The sequence below is a fragment of the Filicampus tigris genome, chromosome 20, assembly GCF_054856515.1.
Source record: "Filicampus tigris isolate MCC_2025a chromosome 20, RoL_Ftig_1.0, whole genome shotgun sequence".
NCBI lineage: Eukaryota > Metazoa > Chordata > Actinopteri > Syngnathiformes > Syngnathidae > Filicampus > Filicampus tigris.
This window is the reverse complement of record NC_141236.1, coordinates 2,205,880-2,223,954: the sequence shown is the minus strand read 5'-3', so window position 1 is coordinate 2,223,954 and position 18,075 is coordinate 2,205,880. Positions and strand designations below refer to the sequence as shown.

The window sequence follows — 18,075 nt, the reverse complement described above, 5'->3', positions numbered from 1 at the left end:
ACACGTATGAGTTATAGCGAAGGAAGTTTTATTTCATTCTTTTTTATTCGGGTTACTTATCTTCAAGACAACAGCTTTTTATGTTTGAGGAACAAAAGAAGACAATGCCACCATATAATTGAATGCTTAAATGAAAATTTCCCCACTGTGGGATCAATAAAGGCATTCTTATTCTTATTCTTAAATTTACGAGACAAAATGTGTTGCTTTCTACTTTTGGAGAATTATCAAATCTTGTCAACACGTATGTAATGTTATGACAAAAAGGTTTGTGAGGATACAAGATAAAAAACATTGTCAGGGGGGTGTCCTCACCAAAAATATTTTTACACAACAATCTTTCATAACATACTTATGCCATTGGCTGCAACTAAAGATTAGTTCAAAAACAAATTAATCAATGAATCACATAGAAAAAATATGTTGTAATTTCCCATCTCTTTATTAAAAAACAGTACATTATATCAAATTGACAGATAGAATTGACAGTGCAGAAAACAAAAATTAGAATTCAAATCAAACCGTCCCATACTGGAAACTGGGCAAAAATGTTGATCAATGCTTTCCAAAGTAAGGCAAATATTTTATTTAGATTCAACACAAAGATAAGCAGTCTGCTTTCATGGAAATCTGAGGACATCCAAATTCCAAGGATTAGGAAACTTAATTTAAAAAGGTATTTAAATGATTAATCTATCATCAAAAATACCTACAGAGTAATTTGATAATCTATTAGTAGTTATCAATTAATCGTTGTACCTCTAGTTGTGTCTGTTTTGAAAATGTCCCTGTTGGTTTGAAATAAATGCCATTTACTTATGTTTTTGTGAACACATGGCATCTTTGGCCTGGTACACGAGCAGTACCATGTTTTGTCAAATGAATTGTAGGTCACCATCACCCTTCCGATGGAACTTAAAGTTGGCTCGTGAACAGAAAAGCAAAACCGTTTCAGGTTTCCTTCAAAAGCCACCGGAACGCACAGTGGAACAAGTGCTGCCTGGGCATCTCTTTGCCTTTTCAGACACGTTGCCTTCTTAACCTCCCCAAAACATTTCTGGTCAACCATTTCCGATAAAAGTTTTTCGTGAAGAAATTCTTCCGTCGCTGTGTCTGTGCAATAATCCAGCGAGCGCAGGTGTTCACAGTGCCTGAATGGCAATCCACTTCTAATTGTCATTTGATGGTACTGCCTACATTCCTCCACCTCACACTGTACATTGTGGACTAGACCCCAGGTTTTCCTTTGGACATGAATGGGAACCGTGAAGCCGTGCCGTTCTTTCTGAACAGCAGCTATACCGTTTGATTGATCGACACAGACACATTTTAAATGATTATGGGCTGTTATGTCCTCCCCTTTATGATTATGTCTTTGCAGGATGTGCTTGACTATGTTTTTCTTATTGAAGCTCAGCCCACAGTCCAGACATTTAACTTTATCACTTCGATTTTCCTGGGCAACAGAAACAGTGGACAGCGCCATAGCTGGTGGACTTTGTTGTCCTGATAAAGTATTAGAAATAGACCATTTCATCGGAGTAAGAGAGGGAGCTGATATTTCAGTCTCTGTAGCAGCAGAAACTGTAGAGGAGACAGTTGCAGTTGTGTCTTGTGGAAGGGGGGTGGCAGTAAATGGTGAAGAAAAAGGGGCACTCATTTGAGGAGCCCTTGTGGAGGAGGTTGGGGTTGCTTCTTGGCAAGCCTTGAGGTGTAACTCCATTTTATCTCTCCTCATTATTGTTTTATGACACACTGGGCAATGATAATGTCCAGAAATTCTACAGGATAGATTACACCTGCGTATCCTTTTGTCTAGGACAAAATAAAGAAAAATATTAATAAATAAACACTGATCACTCAACCAAACTAAATGCACACACAAATATGGTGTATCGACATTCATTTCAGTTACAAGTACACAAATGCATTACCTTTAAAAATAATGGCATTTTTTTCGTGCACCCCAAGGTGCTGGAGAAGTTTCGTGTACCGTGCAGGTTTGAATTTGGGACAAAGCGGGCAGTGATATGCCTCGCAGCATTGGGTGCAGCGCTGCACTGCAAGCGTCACATTCCTCAGAGTGATCGAGTGATGCATCTACAAAGGACAAAGCAAGAGCGTCAACATTCTATTTTCCCGATTGGCAAAACGACAAGAATCTCGAAGTCTGATCATGATTTCAATGTAACTGTTGGTTTAGCTAAACTACAGAAACACGATTGAGGGAAGTTTGGATGACACATAACTGTAGTGATTAATACAACGACATTACAAAAACTAGGCGGAGTTATACAGGGCCGTCAACACGACATTCTCACGGAAAAGACAATCACAATGAACTACACCATGTTTCATATAAAGCTTGAGCAGATGCCGAACTAACTGACTATGGCTAAAGTTACAACGATAGCCATTTGCTTGATTAAAAAGACTAAATGTTAATTTCCGCTGAATAAAAAAAGTCATTTACCGTTGTTTCGAGACGTCGCAGTAAATAAAAGTTGTTCGATTGCTTCTGCTTGCGTTCTGGCAACCATGTTGTTACGTCTTTTTCTTCTTCTTCCTCTTTAACGGCAGTTGGCAAACAGCCTGCTTGAGCATTACCGCCTCCTTCTGTTCCAACTTCAGGACAGACACATCCTTGGTCCATTCTTGCTACAAATAGGCCGTATCTATCGATATCTAAATCATTTTACAAAATACCCCCAAACTTTTCCTTCTGTCTCGTATCTTCCACACCGCATTAATACATGTTCTACAGAATCATCTTCACGGCTCTGCTCGTAAAACCCGTGTTAGCCTTTGAGAAGCGTTGCGGGGGGCGGGGACGGGACGGCCTTTGCCTAAACAGGAAGTAATTAAGCAGTGAGAGACGGCAAGAAATATCTACCCCTTAGCGTTTGTACACAGAAAAAGACTACATTACGGATCCACAACAAGGGGATCTGGCCGGAGGAGGCGCACTATCAGACAGGAAGTGCAATGACAGACAGGAGGTGCACGGTCAAACGGGAAGTGTAGTGTCAGACAGGAATTGGTGGGATATCATTCAAAATAAAAGTCAAACCAAATTGTAAGACGCGCATTAACGTCGCAACAAGAGCCGCCCTCGTAACTCTGAGAGAAGAGACGGAACTTTCCCAACCATAACAAAATATTAAAAAACGTTATTTTCATTCATAGTCCAAATTACACAAGCAAAACACTTCCAAATGATGTTCTGGGTTGGTTGGCAGATGGTTAAAAAAAAGAAGTAACATATTTTTTTATTCTGATTTAGTCCTGCCACAAAAGTAAAGACAAATCAGACTGGATAGTTAGGAAGGCCCCCAAATATCTTCGGTACCCCACTTTCCACTCTAGCTCGGAGTCTATCACGCTGCAAGAACTAAGACAGTGGAGGGGAAAATTCTCTGGGACCCTTCACATTTGGGTTAGTACCTCTTCCAGCTCCTTCCCTCAGGTAGGCGCTATCGAACTGTGCACACAACAAAAATCTGTAGACATTAGAATAGCTTCTTCCATCTTAATGACTTCTTGACTCATTACTCCATATTGACAGTTTGTAAACCTATGCCAATTTTGTGCATTTCTGAGTGACAGTATTACCGTATTCATTATTATAGCACTAACTTTATACATGTTTGTATAACTGTTGTTGATCACTTTTCCACACCACTGGACACTATCAAGGGCTCAAGGACTCCATGCATCATTTGTACTATCATCAATTACTGCACCACTGGTCACTTTAAATTGTGCGTGGACTCTCTGCATCATATGATACCTACTCCTTGCTGGGTTTTACATGCTTGACTAATAAACATGATACTGATTCTGATCTAGGGTAATTTGTAACAAGCGCAGTTTTGCAATATAAAACTGTCCACCAGAGAGAGCCATTGCATTGCTTGTCTCTTTTGCGAAAATCGAGTACTGTACCATTACTATTTTAATCTTAAACAAACAAATAAATAAATAAATACATAAATAAATAAACAAACAAATACCTGACAAAAGCTCGCCGTGAGTACCTGTATTAATTTCATACAATGATAGTAATATTGGTCAAATCCTCTTTTTAAATTGCTTTTTACCATGTCATTGTAAAAGTACAAAAAACTATTCTTTTTTTCAGTACGTGTAGAAATAATTCATTTATTTAATTATTTAATTATGATTACTTATTTCATGTTATCTATGTTTAAATGTTTTAAATACAGGATAACCTAGCTGACAGTTTGATTCGGCATTTTTGAATTTGGAGTTTGAGTTAGTCAAAAGAAGCAATACAATTTCCCAATAGCGCAATCTACTTTTTTTCTACCTATTTGCACGATTTTTTTTCAGTATTTTTTGTGTCTGGCCAGTGATATTACTATTGCAAAAAATACTCTTTCGGGGTTCTGTTCACATTCATTGCTAAACTGCATTGCTTAAAACCCTCAACACCGTTTTCTCAAAACCCTAAACACGAATCTAAAACTTCTGACTGCATTTTGATCTTTGCCCCGTTTCTCCCATTGTCATTACATGAACAAGGACATGCTAAAGGTTTTATGTGTGTGTGTTCAATTTGGAGTTCATGTGTGTAAAAGATAGTTCACAGTTTGCTGTCAGTGTTAACAGTTTTGCAACTCAAGTGTGTCACGGGGTGAAATGTGTTTAGTGACTGAGAATGTGTTTGGAAAAACTGCTTTAGGCCTCTAAGATTTTGAAGTGAATCGGGTTTAGCTCCTCAGTTTGGTTGTCAGTGGCAACCTGGACGTGCTACGTCTAGCCAATGCGTCACATGCTGCCTTTAAGTGCAATGGGAAATCTAGTACAATAGGCGCATGGGAGCGAATTCCCATGTGGACGACCGTCGCACGCACGCACACGCACACGCACACACACAAACCCAAACACAAACACAAACACAAACACAGACACAAACACAACCACAGACACATATACGGCAACCCAGAGGTTGTGACTTCAATCCTTGGCCCCTGTGACCATATTTAAATGTCCCGAGCAAAATACGGAACCCCCCAATCTGATGCTGCATCATCATCAGTAGGTGATGAGCTGTCATTGTTGAACCACTTTGAGTGCCCTTTAGGTGGAAGAGAGCTGTACAAGTGAAAGCCAATTTACCATTTGTAAAAAGAAAAAAAAGCAGGTTTTCATTTTTTTTCGGTAAGCAATCAAGGGGCCACTTAGAGTGTGGTCAAGGGCCGCATACAGCCCGCGGGCCGCCAATTGCCAGGACTGTAACCGATGTCAACTTTTTTTTTTTTTTTTTAGATATCCAGTAAGTTATTTTGGACCAAAATAACTTATTTGGTTTGTGTATTCGCAATATGCATTTGAAAGTAATTCCAAACATTGTGTGGCCTAAATGAAGACGCATAATTGATAGTATTTACGTCGTGTCCCTGAACGCAGCACTCGTTCCAGTGAACACACAGATCTGCAACCGACTGGTATCCGAGCGGCTCAGCGCCGCATCACATCTCTTCAAGTACGTCACGAAACCCCGAGAAAGACTGCGATTTTTTTCTTTCTCACTTTACTTCCAGTGAGCCGTCATCAGAAGCGGAGCAGCGAAAGACCATGTAGGATTTGACTGCTACGGGTTTCGATTGTTTTTTTCTTTTCTTTTTATTTTTTTTTACTTTTTCTCGGCTGATCTCATTTACCTCTTCGCCTTGCATCCTCGAACCGTAAACTTTGCTGTAAACTACCAAGCAAGTCACACGTAATCGAAATACCAGTCTGTCTGTGAAATAGTCGACGTGACAACACTTTCACCATGAGGTAAGAAGCCCCAGTTTGTGTTAAATGTAACAAAAAAAAAAGACGAATCGGGTGCCGTGTGACAACATGATGGAAGTTGGGAGCAGCATTAAGCGCAAGGACAGCGCAAACTAGCTAAACGTGTGGATTTCGGCAACAACGCTCCCTTAAGTTAGTATGAATGGAATTGCAGAATATCCACACAGTGCCATGTCTGTTGGGCTGGTTTGAAGATGTTATGAAATAGTGTCAGCTTTGTGAATGCCGACTGCCTTGTCGAGCGATAAGTTGCTTGTGCAGCATTCTGGGTTTTGAATGGCGCGTGTGCTGTTTTCTGCTGCTACTGCTACTCCCACACAACACAGGAGGGATTATGGTGGGGTGCTGTGTGTTTGATGCAACATTGGATGGACACACATATAGTACACGGAAATGGAGTGAAACGGAGTAAAATGAGTTCATCCTTGCGTTTTGCTTGTGCACCAGCCAACATGTCCAATAAAAGGGAAATGTCCAAATGACGGAGGGATGTCAAAGATAGAAAGAGAAGGACACATGCACATGTGCAGAATGTCAAAACAGTACCCCTGAAACATTGTATGCTTAAGATACTCAATGTACAGTCCTCACATAGTTCACAAGTGCAAATGGGATTTTCCTTTAAACATGATATCAGGTGATCATTTTGAGGCAAATTGTGTACTGATGCACTGTTTGTCTGTGAACACGAAGAACATGATGCTGGCTGTCTTTTGTAAGGGCAACAATGATTCCAAGCTGCAAGAATGCATCTGCTCCATTTCATTTCATTCCCTATGACAACTTCAGTGCAAGTGTGTGGTTTTGATTTATTTTTATCTGGGAGAAAACCCATTGCGAATTTGTGGTAAATAGGAGACATGCAGAGTGGTTGAGGCTTCTTCTGATTTTTTTTTTTTTTTTTTTAAAGAAAGGCCTTAATTGAATACAGCTGTAGGCCAAACTGAAGTGAACAAAAGCTTTAGTTGTTGCTGAAGAGCAGCTTGCGGTGCACGTTCCAGCATGAAAACAATTTTACTGTCTTTTATTTGGATTGTTCCCATCCTTTTCATATCATTTCTGATAAATGAGATTTTAAAACGTCTATCTTTTGGATCTGCTGACATCACTGAAAAACTGATGACAGCAGAGAAGAATTGCTTTGGAAACATTCTTTTCTCCTTGCTTTTTTTAAAGGGGCAGCTCTGTATCCAGAACGGTGGTCTTTTAGTGTGTCTGTATCTGGTGTGTAACATGTCTGCATGAATGGCAGTCTCAGCTGCCCACAGCTGACTCATGCAGGACACTGAGTGGCAGAAGGGCAGCACAGCCCCACTTAACATTTGTATAAACTCTCTTTGCCTGCACTTCAGATGAGTCTCGACTTACAAAAAATCCGTTGGATGATATTCAGTTCTTCTTTTATTATTACTGTTGCCATATTGTACTGAGCAGCCAAGACCGATAAGCGTTTTGCATTCCCACGTCAATTCATTCAATTTGAGGTTTGATCTTTGTCATTTTTTTCATTTCTGGCACCAGTGCTTAAACTTGGACTATGAAATCTATGACTGCCCATTCATTTGTCTTAAGATACACTGAATTTATTTAAGTGCACATCAAGGAGTGTTGGTTGTTTTTTAATGTTAAAAAATAAGACAATAAATACTGAAGGAAAAAAAAACAAATATGCAAATATGCGTTTTGGTACAACGCATATTTGAACACAAATAATGGAGCAGAACATGTAGACAGATAATATAAAAATAGTCACAGGCATATATTTTTGTCCTCTACGAAAAATGAATAATATAACAGCATCTTACTAGTTGGCTCTGTCAGCAAATTTTGCCAGTCATCGACAGGCCATTATTTTTTCAAGCCAAATGAAAACTGTAATTGTCAATCAGTCATCGCTAAATTACAGTTCATCACCACAATTTTAGGACAGCCGGTTTAATTAAAACAAATTAAAAAAATGTTTTTCATGACAATCAGTTATAGTTCTTCTGCAGTGGTGTTGCATCAGCGAAAGCCAATCGCCGTCGAGAAAGCACTCTGACGTCACACGCCGGGCAGCGTAAAGCAGACGCACAGCCAAATATTTATTTCCATCTTCTTTTGTATTTAATCTTTATTTCATTTTGTTTTGTGAATTTTCAAAGGCAATGACATTGAAATTCAAGTCCTTACTTTTGTTTCTGCCAAAACGTGTACTACAAAACACAACATTTGACAGAGCTTGGTGCTAAATAATGAGCATAAAGAAATGGTGGCAGTCAGATCATTTGCCTGCAATGTGTCGAGCCGCACATAATGCCGATGTCATCTTATTGAGGCGAGGAAGATAAGCGACCTCGTCAGGGTTACTGGACTGTGAAGAGTCATGGTAACAAGCCTTGACAACTGTGGACAGGCGTCGTGTCTCCCAGGCGCTGCAGTTGACACCAGCGATAAAAGACAGAAGCGCAGACCTGTTTACTTGCACCATCGCAACTCATGAGTTTGAGACGGTCATGCTATTAGATCTAAAGGAGGCGTTAATGAGGTCAGCCCGAGGTCAATTTGGAATGCAAATAAATTCATTCTATGTATGTTATTCTATGATCGTGACTCAAAAGTGGCAATTTTGAAGTGAGAACATTTTGGAAAAACACCGACAACATTTTGCGCTGTGTGGCAGTCATTTTTATCCATAGGTGCTGTTCTCTAACCTGGCGAGATAACACGTCACATTTGCGCCAAGGCTGAGATGACTGCTCAACTCGTTACGTGAGCAAGTGTTGAGCAGGGGTCAACAAACCTTTTGAAGCTGAGAGATACTTCTTGGGTACTGATTAATGCGAAGAGCTATCAGTTTGACACACACTTGTGAAATAACACATTTGCTCAAATTATCTTTACTGTTATTTATTTTTAATCAAACATTATTAGACCTTTAAATTTGGTCAATGTATTGTACCAAATTACAACACTAACGCAAACAAATGTGGCTTCATCACTTCTACAATTCTCAAAGTGGAAGTCAACCCAAACGTTTTTTAAGAATATATTCTATGCAGGCCTACTAGTTGAAACGCAGCATTCTGATTAATATTGTGTTTTTGGAATATGAGTTAAGCAACAAAATCCACCCGTTTTCAGCCATCTCTTGGGGGCGGCCATTTTGTCACTTCTGTCGACTGAAAATGACATCACAGATGCTCAGGGCTCAGATAACGACCAATCATAGCTCAGCTTCAGAAAACAGGTGAGCCGGCATTAGTCGTTATCTGAGCCCCGATCTGTGATGTCTGTGATGTCATCTTCAGTCGGCAGAAGTGACAAAATGGCCGCCCCCTGAGCTAGCTAAAAACGGGTGGATTTTGCTGCTTAACTCATATTTCATATTAATCATATTGTCTTGTTTTAACTAGTGGACCTGCATAGAACATATTCTTGAAAGAAATATGTTTTGGTTGACTTCCGCTTTAAGGATACAAGGTTGTACCTTGTATCGTACCTTTTAAATCAAAAAATGTTTTTCCGGTTCGAACCGTTTTTTGTCACACTCCTACCAGATGATATAAAAATAAATATATAAAATAAACGTATACATATAAAGTAAAGTCTACTGGCTGGCCGAAATGAAAGATAATTCCTCCCCGAAATATCAGCCATTGCGACTTGAAAATTGCATTTTATTACAATGCAATGTCGATTTGAATTCAATTAATTGTCCAGCCCTAATATAATGTGAATCCCTTAATGAGGAAATACTATAAAAAAATTGACTTTTTCCTGTTTGTAAACAAATCATTGCACTATCATGTCAGGTCAAAAGGTAGGCAGAGCTGCAATTTTAACACAGATAGTTAGCCAACTGTGTGACCACCAGTAGGTTCTGCTATCTTGCACACATGCAACAGTTTGACTAAGTTGTCAACATGTGGGTGAATGAAATTGTCAGGGGCCACACCAATGCATAAAATTAATAACAAAAATAAACGGAGCTACGGATTATTGTTATCTTCTGATAAGCGGCACTTACTTGATTGTTGGCGAAATTGTCAACGCGGTGGGGGTGGAGGCCTATTTGTGTCTCTTGCGCCACCTCCACAGGTCCGCTCAGTAATTGACAGGTGCAATTTAGCGGTTTCCCTTTAGCCGTTAGCCCTCATTGTAACGAAATTTCATTTTGCACATTCATGACAGTCTGAAGAAATTATCAATTGATGAATGTATAATGGAAGGGAGTCTGGCTTTGTTGTTTTATTTTGTATAAGATTAGAGCAAACACATCTTAATTGATTTAAGATCATGGATGAAGGATGTTGCTGTGCTTCAGCACTTTCCTTTGAAGTTCTCAGAAAGATTTGGATCAGCTGCTTCCTCACCACCATCTGCTCTGTCTTCACACCCCGCAGCCCCTCCCTCAGATTCTTCTTACAACCCATCCCTAATCTCCCCCTCATACCCTACACTTTGAGTCAGTATTAAAAAACAAAACAAATAAAAAGAACAACAAAAAAAAACTGTTTTCCAAATTTCTCCCAATCCCTGAAGCTTGTTTTTGTATCACTTTTACTCGTGGAAAATGCTGCATCAGTATTTTACATCACACTCAGACCTAGGGCTGCTCGATTATGAAAAAAATATTAATCACGATTATTTTGGTAATAATTGAAATCACAATTATTCAAACGATTATTTTTTTGCTTCAAAACAAGAACAGGTTTAAAACATGTAAAAAATACTAAGACAAAATTCTTTGAAACGCTATAATAATTTAAGTTAGTTTTGGACCCAACAACATTTATTAAATTAATTATTTAAAAAAAAATGAAAGTGCAAATGTATAAATTAAAATATGTTTTCCTTGTATAAACAAATGAGTTAACTTGCAATGCACTTATAAATTGCCGAATAGTAAACTGCTTGGAGTAAAATGCCAATTTTGACAGACAGACATACTATTCATCTATACATTTAGACCATTGTCTAGAGCCTTTTTTGTTTTGTTTTTAAAGTAATATTTACACATAGTAAACAAAGTTAAAGTAATTTGCTTCTGATAAATTTAATATGTTGATTGGGTCAAACAAATTTAAATGTTGACTGTTACATACTAGTACGTAATCTATACAATACTTCTAAATTACAGTAGGCCATATATAAATTGTATTACAATATAATGACCAATAATATGTTTGCAAATCGGCGGCATGGTGGTCGACTGGTTAGCGCATCCGCCTCACAGTTCAGAGGTCGTGGGTTCGATCGCGGCTCCGGCCTCCCTGTGTGGAGTTTGCATGTTCTCCCCGTGCCTGCGTGGGTTTTCTCCGGGTTCTCCGGTTTCCTCCCACATTCCAAAAACATGCATGGTAAGTTGATTGGACTCTCTAAATTGCCCCTAAGTGTGATTGTGAGTGCGGATGTTTGTCTTTGTGTGCCCTGCGATTGGCTGGCAACCAATTCAGGGTGTCCCCCGCCTACTGCCTGAAGACAGATGGGATAGGCTCCAGCACGCCCCGCGACCCTTGTGTGGATAAGCGGTATCGATAATGGATGGATGTTTGCAAATTGCATTTGAAGCAATTTGAAACAAAAATGAACACAAAAATTTGACTTCATAATATAGACTACACAAGAAATTCAACTGAAGTCACAGTAATCATGTTTACCATGGTTGCTATTTTTGTGCTTGTAAAATTAGTGTATATTTGCATAAGATATATTATTTATAATAAATCTCTTGTGCCAATTGCGAAGTGGAGTCTGTGTCCTAAAGATTTGGAAGCCTTGTTCGGGCAATAGATTCTGTTATCTTTTTGTGTCTCTCCGATGTTAATGGGTGGGGGTTGCTGCGTTCAGTGTTTCTAGGACTGAGATTTGCGTTACAGATGACGCCAAATCTAACTCGGTGTTTTCTTGCTTTGGTGTATCATAACATCATCGTAAACCAAACGATGGTTGAATAGATTCGTTGTGTTGCCGGTGGATGCAGAGACAACTTGTACTTTATACGTCTTTGCTCGCCGTCTTCCACGGCAAACCCAAAATGTAACCAAATAAGCGATTTCGACTTCGTTCCTGTGGCGGGTCTTGTGCCATTTTTAGGTCTGTTTCTCTGTTAAAACGTTGAGTAGGAGCGTGTGCAGTGTGACTAGCTGGGTGCGGGCTGGCTGGCTGGCTAGCTAGCTAGCTTGGAGAGGGCGGCGCTTTGGAGTAACTTGTGTGTGCATGCCTCAAAAGAACTCAAAATTAGTATTAACAATCGTGTTTTTACGATTATGCCAATTTTGTGGAGTGTAATAAGCGAAATCATAATTGAATTTCGATTAATTGCACAGCCCTACTCAGACTCTTTTTATTTTATTATTTTTATTAAAAAAACAATCTGGATCATATCCCAAGAAAGTTGCCCTTACCAATCCATTTTAGTTGGATTCACTGCCAGACATTTTCAGACCCTCTTTTGCCCTAACATTTGAAAAAAAAAAAAAAAAAAAAAAAAAAAAAAAAAAAAAATATATATATATATATATATATATATATATATATAAATTCCTGGCATTGAATGGCTGGACTGTGAAAAGACAAATAAATACGTCAATGGCAGTAAATGAGTGAATTAATGGCGGTAAGGGCTTTATTGATGATATGATTTAGTTCTTTTTATTTATTTTTAATCATGTTATTTCCATTGTTTTACGTGAAACTCTTTCCTTATAAAGCTGAGATTTTTCTGTTAACGTACCAATTTGTCATGTTCTTGTACTTTTTTAAAATGGTGAAAACTTAGGAAGCTTTGTCAGAGTGACAGATCGTAAATTAGGACTTATTTGTTACATGTTAAGATTTATCTCAGCCCTGGAAGTGTTACATACATGCGTACATTTTTGTTTTTTCCATCATCAGGAATAGTTTTGTTTTTTTCTTAAACCATCGTCCATGTGGTAACAATCGCGTCAGTGTGACTGCAGCACTGATAGAACCAGATGTTTCCAAAGCTCTAAATATTTCCTTCACTTCATGTGTGATTGACAGAAGGGTTGTTTGTTTAACCTGCGAGCTGGTGTCCTCGCCATCCTGCGGCTTTGGTAAGTTCCTGCCACTGACATCACATACTGGGAATGAGAGGATGGAATGCTGTGAACTTGCAGTAGGGTGTCTAGACGAAGGCCAGGGGTAGCTCGGAATCATAAAAGTTGCAGAGGCTTGCCTTATGGAGTGAGAGACAGACTAAGTGGCTGTCAGCTTGGAAACCTTGACACCTCGGATCGCTTAGCATTTTCCTAAACACTATCATCAGCTCGCATGATATGATGAAAGCAAGGTTAAACAACTCGGGTGCCCTAATATGACTTGAATATCTCAATTAACTGTCAAGAGTTGTGTGTGAGTGTCTCTTTTAGTAACTATGGTCTCCTTTTATTTTATATACGTGTTTGTTTTCAGAAATGTGAATGTGTCCCAGTACACTATACAGGCTGGTCGTCATTTTGCACATTACAACTCTAACCAGCGGCGTGCCCACACTGCACTCATCTGTGTGATTTACAATAGCGGGGCCATGCTAGCAGACTGAGGCAATGGCTAATCAATACAGTATGCATGCCTCTGCTTTGAACCCTCCGCTTGTCATGACTCGAGACAAAAAAAGGGGAGTTCTGGATCCAAAGTTAGTTTGAATGAAGTTTTTTTGGTTTATGAAAAGTGGACACTTTTGTATCCATTTACTTTGAAATAAAAATGAGTTGGTCAAGTGAAATGGCACACATATAGGGATGTGAATTTATAGGTCATTTAGAATTCTGAAGATCTTATTTCGAGACATTTGTTGATAAATCACGTCTTGAAGCAATTACCCAAATCTTAACTACTTTGCGGCTAAAGAGCAACTTGACTTTGGGTTTGGAAAGTTGGACAACATTGTTTTGCTCTGTGACCATGAACAGGAAAAGTGGTATTGAAAATGGATGCTGGATTTGGCTGCCACAGACCTGAAAATAGGAGTTCAGAACATGCCGACAGAATGCAGTGCAATGCCTTTCTGCATACTGGTGGTTCTGACAACAACATCTGAAATATGCACTTGCAATTTTGATTAAAAAAACAAAACAAAAAAAACTCGAGCAAACAAAAACTCTTCAGATTAACTTTATGAATATAAATAATTCAGACCAAATCAAACTAAGACTGATATTATACAATGTATGTCCTACAGAGAATCAGTGATGTTCCTCCTCGATTACACTGGTCAACAGCAAATTTGAATAAGAGATGGCTTTGCGTCCCTAAATGTATTCTTTTGCTGATTTAGAAATGTTGTTAATTTTGTTCTAGCACAACAGGTTTTTGAGATTTTTATTTGTTGTTTTTAAGTTTGACCTATAAAAGTTTACGCAATACGGATTTGGATCAGCGTCCCGCTCCGGTTGTATTACCCCTTGAGACTTTGAAGACAACTGCTCATTTCTCTGTCTGTCAGCACATTGAAGTGATTTTCTTTTCATGTTCTGACATTCATACATGAATCATTATCCCGCCAAACACGGTAGCTAATTGTTGCCTAGAAAACCCCTGTCACAAAAGCACGGGAAAAGGTACTAAATAAACCTGGTACTACATATTAGCTGGTCCTAGTAAGGACTCACACATATATACTGTAGATATCAGGGAAATACAATAAATTATAGGGGTGTAACGGTACGCTAAATCACATTTCGGTTCGGTTCGGTTTCTTGGGAGCTTCGGTTCGGTATATTTTTGGTCCCAAAAAATGTTGTTTTTTTTTTTTTAAATATGTGTATTTTGAAAAGATGACAAGTAAATGGTCCATTTTTTTTTTTTTTTTAGAAAAAATAAAGGCAAACCATTCGGGTGATATTCTAAGAAATTACTCCAGAATAAAAAAAATGCACTAACAATAAAGGTCTCTTAATTTTGTAAATTATTAATACAGTAGTACCTATACTTAGGAACATATCTTCATACGAAATTTTCAAGTTACGAAACGCCGCAACAGGAAAATATTGTTGTTACGAAATAAATTTCAGGATACGAAAGGTAAAAATACAATATGGGCTGCTACTCGCAGACTCAGAGTTTACTGAACGCAACATACTCATAGCTGCTCTACCATTGGCTATTACCTAGCATCTTCCTGGCATCCCATTGGCTAAGAGGGACTTCTATGTGTGCCGATAGACTGGTAGATAGATATATATGTGATAGATATGTCTATGCAGTGTCCTCGTCATTCGCCCCTCGGGCCATGAGGTGTTCCGATAGTTTTGCGCGAATTACAGTATTCGCCATGGTCTCCAAGAAAGTGATGGATAAACGAGGAAAAGAAAAAAAGAAGAAAATCATTTTTTTGTCCATACAAACAAAGCAAGAGATAATAGAAAAGTATGAAAAAGGGATGCGTTTACTTGATCTCGCCAAAGAATATAACCGTAATGTATAGACAGTCGCCACGTTATTAAATCAGTTGTTTACAAAACGCCAGGCAAAAAACACTTCTAGAGAGAACATGAACCAGAGGGCAAAAAGCGATGAGGGCAGCAATTAAAAGGTAAACCACCATCATTTTTATTCTTTACTCTATTCTTTGTTTTTTAAATTATGCACAACTGTCATTTATTGTGCAATTGTAACATGTATTTGTTACATGTTGTGATACATTTTTATGCTTTATAAAACATTTATGGAGGGGGGGCTTGGAACGGATTAGGGCATTTACATGGAAAACACGTCTCTACTTACAACATTTTCTAGTTAAGAAATTTCTTCGAGAACCAATTAATTTCGTAAGTAGAGGTACCACTGTACACTGAAATCTTTATGTTAGATCTATGTTAGACGTGCTACCTGCAACATAGCCGCCGATGTCGGCACACAACTTTGGGACTTATCCACGTAGCTTTCCCCATCGGCGATTTTAACAGGAAAGCCAGAATGTTCCCAAACAGGAGACCGCAGTGTACGGGGGGACCTTCGAGCTCTGGCTTGTTTGCGTATGCCATAATAATGCCATTTATTCATGCATTTATGATTTATCACAGCTTCCGGTGTCCTGGCTCCTCTGTAGTGCCGCCGCCCTCCGCTCCCGCGTGCAAGTCAATAGCGCCAATGCGTAAGCTCGCGCTAATAATAAAAACTGATCAGAAAAGGTACGCATGGTGGACCGGACCGAACATGCCATACCGAAATGTATTAATACACCCACGTGTACCATTACACCCCTAATAAATAGGGTATTTTTTATAAATCTGGCCAGTTAGCTTTTCTATTCGAGTCACAACCGATTCGTTCACAGCCTTATTGTTGATATTTTATGTACATCAACTACAGTTATTTTTTTAATGTGCTCTGTGATGTTGAGGTGACTTGTGAGAAGAATGTACCACAAAAATTAAAATGTCAAAGTGTATAAAAAAGTGACGAACGCATCAACAAGCCGTCTAATTCCCTCGTTAATTCAAGGCTGTGGGTATCTCGTAAAATCCTTTTCTAATTGATTTGAGTCCAAATAAAGCATGCGCCATTGCCCTGTTGCAGTGTCGACAAGCACTGTGTGTGCGTACTGAATAATTCATTTTGGTTGGCTAAGGGAGCATTTTGCACCCAGCTCACGACAGCTTTGGGTTGACTTGAATTTTCTGCATATATTTGACTTTTCACTGCTGGTTTATGGAAGGAGAGGGAGGAGGAGGAAGAATAAAATCATAGATTTAGTTGTGAAAAGCGGTGTGCTTGAATTGTTTTGAGTTAGCCCATTAGTTAGCAAATTAGCGAGGAGAGCGGTCCAGGAAGAAAGGAAACTTTTTCCATATCAATGAGTAATCGTAACTCACTGTCCTTTCTTTTATTTTTAACGATTCTCTAGGACTCTAACTTCTTTGAGGAACTAGCGCTCATCAAGAAAATGAGACCTTAATGAAACTTTCAGAGGTTTTCTCTCCGTCTACTGGCCGCTTTCGAGCAGCAGCTGTGAAACTGTGAACCGCCAGGTTACCACACTTTGACACTTGAGAAGGTGTACACACAGTTGGGTGTTTGTTAGTTGCTAGTTTTTCCAATGGACTCACCCCTTCTCTAATTACTCTAGACAACTCCCTTTTTTCCCCTCCTGTTTTATCTTAACTGTGATAATCATTTTGACAGAAGACTTTAAATGTAACTTGACTTGAATGCAGTATTATTCCGCTTTGTTTTTGATATATGATCAGAGCAAGTGCTGTATTCACACATGTAACCTCCAGCAGCAGATGTCATTGCCTGGAAGAGGCTCGCATGGCAGGCTGTAATGCCTTCGACATCCTAATGCCCCAAACCCTGCCAGCCAGGCTTTGTGTGTCGGTATTTTTTTTTTTTTTTTTTAGAGGGAGCTGTGTGATAATCCAGTCCAAACTAGATGCTCTTTGCTTCCTCTTCCATTCACTGCCGTTCTCTCAGTCCAAGAATGACTGCCAACAAATGAAAAGCATGTTGCATTTCTTATTTCATGGTTTATTTTTTTTAATCACAACTTGCCTGCCTGAGCCTGTCTGAATCCCGTGTTTGAATTACAGTTGATCATCATTTGTCTTGCAAATTATGTACTACGACTTTTTGGATGATTATGCAATTTTCTATTTGTAAGGTTTATCTTTGAAAGTCTAATTCATGTGTTCACAGTTGCCATTTTGAACCCAATCTTCTGGAGGTGTTAATTTGGAAGGTTGCTGTGATGTGTTTGTGTCAGTGCCATTTATATGAATCCGGGTTTGGCACGTGTATGTGTGAGCACTAAAACAGGTGGCTGCTCTGTTTGTCCATCTGTCTGCTCTTGTCCCCAGCAGCTGTCTGTGCCTGTTGTTTTTGCTCAGGTCGAGACCCACAAACTACCTTCTGTAGTCTCTCTTGGTGTTTCCGTACATCCCCATAAATCATTTGTTCCGATCTAGTAGTGTTGTCAAAAGTATCGATACTTTTCAAAGTACTGATATTTACACGCCGTATCCGAATACGATATTAATATGTCATGGTATCGATACTACGGTTCGCGTGCCCGCAGCGTCCACCGCGCACAGTCGTTTCTGAAAGCTAGCTTAAATTAGCACACACAGGCAGGCGTGTACGTCTGATGGAATGCCCGCACGCATTTTGCATTATTCAGCGAACTCGCGTTTATTAAAAACCAAAACACAGTTTTTGTATACCCGCGATTCACATCTAACAGCAAGAGCACATTTGCTACCACACAATCACTCGTGATTGCACAGTGTTGCGTTTTTGAACTCG

General features: G+C 39.1%; 2 protein-coding genes across 2 annotated transcripts in view; one reads left to right on the top strand and one right to left on the bottom strand.

Moving 5' to 3' along the window:
• Window positions 1-11: 11 nt before the first annotated feature.
• LOC147127828 (uncharacterized) lies at window positions 12-2,996 on the bottom strand. Its single transcript, XM_086018265.1, has 3 exons — window positions 2,474-2,996; window positions 1,935-2,100; window positions 12-1,815 (listed from the first exon to the last, which is right to left on the bottom strand). The coding sequence occupies exons 1-3, from the start codon at window positions 2,651-2,653 to the stop codon at window positions 743-745; spliced, it is 1,419 nt and encodes a 472-aa protein (XP_085874391.1). The 5' UTR covers window positions 2,654-2,996; the 3' UTR covers window positions 12-742.
• Window positions 2,997-5,470: 2,474 nt separating this feature from the next.
• Window positions 5,471-18,075, top strand: part of enah (ENAH actin regulator) — a 92,658-nt gene continuing 80,053 nt past the window's right edge. Inside the window, exon 1 of the mRNA XM_086018258.1 lies at window positions 5,471-5,805. Within this exon, the coding sequence (XP_085874384.1) occupies window positions 5,801-5,805 (5 nt within the window). The 5' untranslated portion in view covers window positions 5,471-5,800. The remainder of the gene's footprint in view (window positions 5,806-18,075) is intronic.